Source organism: Rosa rugosa, chromosome 3 (genome assembly GCF_958449725.1).
Source record: "Rosa rugosa chromosome 3, drRosRugo1.1, whole genome shotgun sequence".
NCBI lineage: Eukaryota > Viridiplantae > Streptophyta > Magnoliopsida > Rosales > Rosaceae > Rosa > Rosa rugosa.
The window spans coordinates 57,468,597-57,473,659 of NC_084822.1; the positions used below are offsets into that span (position 1 = coordinate 57,468,597).

At 37.0% G+C, this 5,063-nt stretch overlaps 1 protein-coding gene and 1 long non-coding RNA gene across 4 annotated transcripts; one reads left to right on the forward strand and one right to left on the reverse strand.

Annotated features, from left to right (window-relative positions):
• Nucleotides 1-107: 107 nt before the first annotated feature.
• LOC133739789 (uncharacterized) lies at nt 108-2,701 on the reverse strand. Its single transcript, XR_009860821.1, has 3 exons — nt 2,279-2,701; nt 1,912-2,182; nt 108-1,803 (listed from the first exon to the last, which is right to left on the reverse strand). It is a non-coding gene; the product is annotated as an uncharacterized LOC133739789 (long non-coding RNA).
• A 108-nt stretch (nt 2,702-2,809) lies between these two features.
• On the forward strand, nt 2,810-4,909 carry LOC133736692 (calcineurin B-like protein 10). Of its 3 annotated transcripts, none has more exons than XM_062164283.1 (10): nt 2,810-2,968; nt 3,074-3,245; nt 3,365-3,447; nt 3,529-3,588; nt 3,663-3,771; nt 3,855-3,907; nt 4,004-4,084; nt 4,169-4,281; nt 4,405-4,743; nt 4,779-4,909. In XM_062164283.1, the coding sequence occupies exons 1-9, from the start codon at nt 2,951-2,953 to the stop codon at nt 4,457-4,459; spliced, it is 744 nt and encodes a 247-aa protein (XP_062020267.1). In that variant the 5' UTR covers nt 2,810-2,950; the 3' UTR covers nt 4,460-4,743; nt 4,779-4,909. The 3 variants fall into 3 exon arrangements, with proteins under 3 accessions (XP_062020267.1, XP_062020269.1, XP_062020270.1); XM_062164285.1 differs by having other exon boundaries at nt 2,810-2,964; nt 3,073-3,245; XM_062164286.1 differs by lacking the exons at nt 3,855-3,907; nt 4,405-4,743; nt 4,779-4,909 and having other exon boundaries at nt 3,663-3,819; nt 4,169-4,246.
• Nucleotides 4,910-5,063: the final 154 nt, after the last annotated feature.

Below are 5,063 nucleotides of genomic sequence, written 5' to 3' on the forward strand. Positions count from 1 at the left end.
GCCAGTTCAACTTTGATGGTTGTTACTCTCCTCTACTCGATCAGTTACAAACAATTCAGCATTACTGGGCAAGAGCTTGCACATTCCAGATCCTCTTGTTGCTGCATTACAATTTAAGCAGAAGTATTCTCACTAATGAAAATGCAAAAAAAAAAAAAAAAAAAAGGAAGAAGAAGAAGAAGAAGAAGTAAATGACAGCAAATCCCAACTACACTTAATCAAACAACCAAAAATAATGCAATATACTTATTGCTAATATCCTAAGGTTCGAACTCTTTTATCGCACCATCTATCAAGTTTGTCTCTAAAGTATGAACCATACATTCTGATTGAAAGTTTGAAACAACAAATTCAAAGACAAAAAGGAACACGCACCCAACAAAGTTCCTTTCCAACACATCCCCCACATTTAAACCGAGAAACATCCTTGTGCGGTAATATTTGAATGCTTGAATCAATAAGATGAACTAAGACTAAAAAGACCTGAATGGTGAAGATCCTATCTTCGAACTGCACTTCTTTTGTCAAGAAATCGGCTCCAGTAGTCACCTCTTATTGATTGCTGAACTTTTTATTAACATATCTATACGAATTATGGTCAAGAAAAAGCAAAATTGCTCTATCTAAACAACATAACACAATACCTTTGAAATTAAACAGCTAATCACTAAAACAAACCGATTCATCAAAGAAGTCTTCTCAACCCTATGAAACACACTATTTGCACACAAACAAACTAATAGACAAATAAAAGCCTAATGACTACCATGTAAAACGCAGAGTCATTCGGAAGAGCAAAGATTCACCATCTACCAGGAAAGATAGAAATATCAATCTCGCAAGCAATTAGCTAATAGAACGTCTGTTTCCCCTTCAATGAAGACCAAAGAAAGTAACAAAAATGAACATCTCTTCTGATCTTGAAACTGACCAAATAATAGAGACGTGCAACATAACTTTCACTTTGATCCTGTTAAAACAAAAAATACGGAAACAAATATTTAAGTTGTTGAAACATCGAGGTTTTTTCTGTAATTATCTGCCTTCTAAATGGATTGAAAATCAAAGAGAAAATGAAAAAATAATGATGGATTGCAGGTCGAAAGAGAAAAAGAAAAAATTATGATCGAGAAGTAGGACTAAGAGTTGACATATTGAACAACTAACCCAAAAGAACTAATTGCAATTACCTGCACCAAGAAAGCAACAACATTTAAAAAGCACAAACTCACAAGATTGAATATATGTTTTCTATTCATTGAAGCAAGGAATGAAATGTTTTCTCACCACTTAAACACTACAAACATAATTCTGTAAACTGTTCATCAAAAAAAAAAAAAAAATTCAGTAAAACTTCTGCATTTGTTTTATTCATACCATCAGTTGCCTACTCTCTGCAAGAAGAAACACAAAATCAAAGTATGAATTTTGAACCGATTCAAGCAAATTACTTAACCATTGACAAAGAATATTGATTAACCAAAAACTAAATCAGCAAGGCTCACACATAAGTGCAATCTATGCTAGAGCAGATCGAATTGCAATCAAGTGCAGAATTGCAATCTATATATCCAAAGAACAATTGGCAAGTTATACCGGAATTTGAAATTTTGAACCGAATAATGATGGTTGATATTCTTCTTTTCCTTTTTCTTTGATTTTCCGCTTTTCGTCTTTATGGACTGCGTTTCTCCTTTTATATAATCTGTATCTGGCAATTGAATCCAGATACAATTGGCAGCGGATATAATGTATGAAAAGGCCTAACAACGGTCATCAATGAAAAGCATCTCCCATTCATACCTGATCAATAGAGAAACATAGTTTTGTTTGGTTCATTTGCTTCCCCCCCCAAATTGCATACCAATTGATTACTTGAAGAAAAAAGAACATAGGAGACAGAAATAGTACCTGGAACCAACATTAGCAGACATCATTTTCTCACAATGTTCAGAAATCTCCCATTTAATTCACTTGCAACAATTGAAAGAAAACCAAGCGGTAACCACTAAAAAAAAAAAGGAAAATCCCAATTGAGCGAACAGTTCATGAGCAGCAATTGGTTACTATGATCAACTGAAAACGTGAAACCAAGAATGAATGAAATCACCAAACCATACCTGTAACCAAAGTTTTCCGATTCCTTCAAGATATATAGAAACTACCCAAGTATGTAAAGTCCCTAGAAAATTCAAAGACATTCCCCAAAAAACAGTTCAATGTAAGAGTAAGAAATCAAAATCGAAAACTATAGAAACAAAGATAAAGTTAATACTACCTCCAAACTCTTTGAAGGCATTAAGCTTGATTTATTAAACCCAGATAGAATCGTTGGCGAGAGGTTTGTTTAGAAACGTGAATCTGCAACCGATTTTGATACTAATCTTTCCCTCACTCTGGGTTTGAGTTTGCTCTGCTCCTCTTCCCGTGTGAGTTTTCTCTTTTCAAATGAATTGTAAACTGAGAGACGGGTGAATAGCGATGAGGCCATATCTACTCCGATCATCTCCCACGTTGTCTCCAGTCTCCGATTGTGCTCCCTGATGGTTACTCTTTTATCTGGTGATGGCGTGCTCTCCAATCGTGCTAACCGCGGGCTACCGTTTTTCCTTTTTTCCAATCACACGATTTCATATTTATAATTTTTCATTGGTTTTTTTTGTATTTACGTGGCTATCCCTGTTTCATATTTTACACTCAAGTTGAACTGTTATCTATACCAGGGATAATTTGGGCAGTTCACCTTTTGGTGAAGCCTTTGACACCAAAACAGGCGCTTGGCTTTCTAATAGTAGAGATTATTATTATTATTATTATTTTCTGAGCCGACCAGATCGTAGATGTGTAATCCAAGCCACCACCACACAGAGAAAGAAACGTCAGGAACATCGGAGAAGAAGAAGAAGAAGCATTTCATCGAAAACCACAAAATCAGAAACCACAAGAAACCATGGACAATTACTCTTTGGTAAAATATAATACTACAATCCCCGAATTTTTCGCAAATGTAATTCTGTTTGCTTATGTATTTTTTTTTTGCTGATTGAAAAAAAAAACAACAAAAAAATCGAAGAGAACGAGCTCTCTATCATTGGGCGAGAAGCTGTGCGCGGCGTTTATACCGTTTGTAGCGATCATAGAGGTGTTGGTTTTGGCCGTCACCGATTGCTTCACTTACCGGCCTCGCCCTGTCAAACGTGCTTACGCTTTCGGAGACATGACTCAGCTCGCCCGGGAAACTCGATGTATGTAAGCACATTCGATTTGGAATATATATTCGGCTATTCGCCTCTGTTTTTTTTTTGGTTGTTATTTAAAAAAAAGAAAAATGAGAATCCGTGTTTTTTTTTTGGATGTGATGCAGTTAGTGTTAATGAGCTGGAGGCGTTGTATGAGCTGTTTAAGAAGTTGAGTAGCTCGATCATCGACGACGGGTTGATTCACAAGGTGAGAATGATGATCGGATTTAGAGTAATTGTGAGAGCTGTTGTGGAATTGTTGTAATGGAGTCTGATTATTATGTTGCAGGAAGAGCTTCAATTAGCACTGTTCCAAACTCCCCAGGGCGAAAATCTTTTCCTTGACCGGGTAAGTATGACAAGTTTTTAAGTCATTACTGGTTATTTGGACCTCTGTGACACATTTTGTGTTGTATTGTGTAGGTTTTTGATCTGTTTGACGAGAAGAAAAATGGTGTCATTGAATTCGATGAGTTCATTCACGCGCTCAATGTGTTTCATCCCTATGCTCCTATACAGGAGAAGATTGATTGTAAGTGACTGCTACAAGCGGCAGCAAATTGATTTGTGCGAATGCAAGGTAATATGTCTGTCTCATGTATTCATTTCTTGCAGTTGCGTTTAGGCTGTATGATCTGAGACATACTGGATTCATTGAGCGTGAAGAAGTGAGTGCTCCCTTTATCCATGTCCAAAGCCTCCACTCCTAGGCAGTGTGTTTCGTTAGGTACTTAAGATCAAGTCGCTTCTGTTTTTTGTTTCAGGTTAAGCAAATGGTGATTGCTATACTGATGGAGTCTGACACGATACTGTCAGATGATCTTGTGGAGTCTATCATTGATAAGGTAAGCACGAAGCTTCTGCTCAGGTTTGAGCTGGGTAGCTTGTGGAGAGTATAGTACTCACGGCATCTTTTATTTGTCTTGCAGACATTTGATGACGCTGATGCCGACAAGGATGGGAGAATCAATAAACAAGAATGGAAGGCTTTTGTGCTTCGACATCCAGCCCTTCTGAAAAACATGACTCTTCCTTATTTGAAGTACGTTTCTCGACTTGTCTTTATATTTCCATTATTCTGCAACCTGCAACATTGCAGTTAACTGTTCATGATTTCAAACATTGGTGAATTTTACTGACCACCTTTGTCAATTGCATTCTCTAGGGACATCACCACAATGTTTCCAAGTTTCATTTTCAACACCGAAGTCGAAGACTGAACATTTGTAGCCCTTTTCCCTCGGAGGATCATTGAAAGAGCATTAATTCCAAAGCTTCAGCGTCTTGTGCAGCTACTTTGGACCGGCAGAATCAACCAGTTGTCCTTTTGAAATGACTTATTGGCAGATACAATGCAGCATTTCTGGAAACAGGAAACACCTGAGTTTAGGGAAGGCTACGATGCTGCTGCTGTATCACAAGATTGTTTCGGTTCCTCTCCATCAATTCAAAGCATTTGTTGTACAGTGAAACAGTAGTTATTTTTGTAGTGAATTTGATGTAGGTGCGATATTTTAGATTTTGTAGTGCTTCTCGTAGGTGCGATATTTTAGATTTTGTAGTGCTTCTTGTTGATAGATGCATTAAATTAATGAAGTCGGGGGTATATGGTCTTACGAGGCAACAACGACCAACATATATAAGGTTGCTCATTGTATGGTATTTGTTGGTATTGACTATGAAGTGTAATGTTATAACTAATTTGATGGTTACACAGCAAACATATAATGGTATATGCCATAGACTCGCAGTGATTTATTGAGAAACACTAGTCGTAAATCTAGCAACTCACTCATAACTATTGCTATAGTTTTCCTGGGCAAT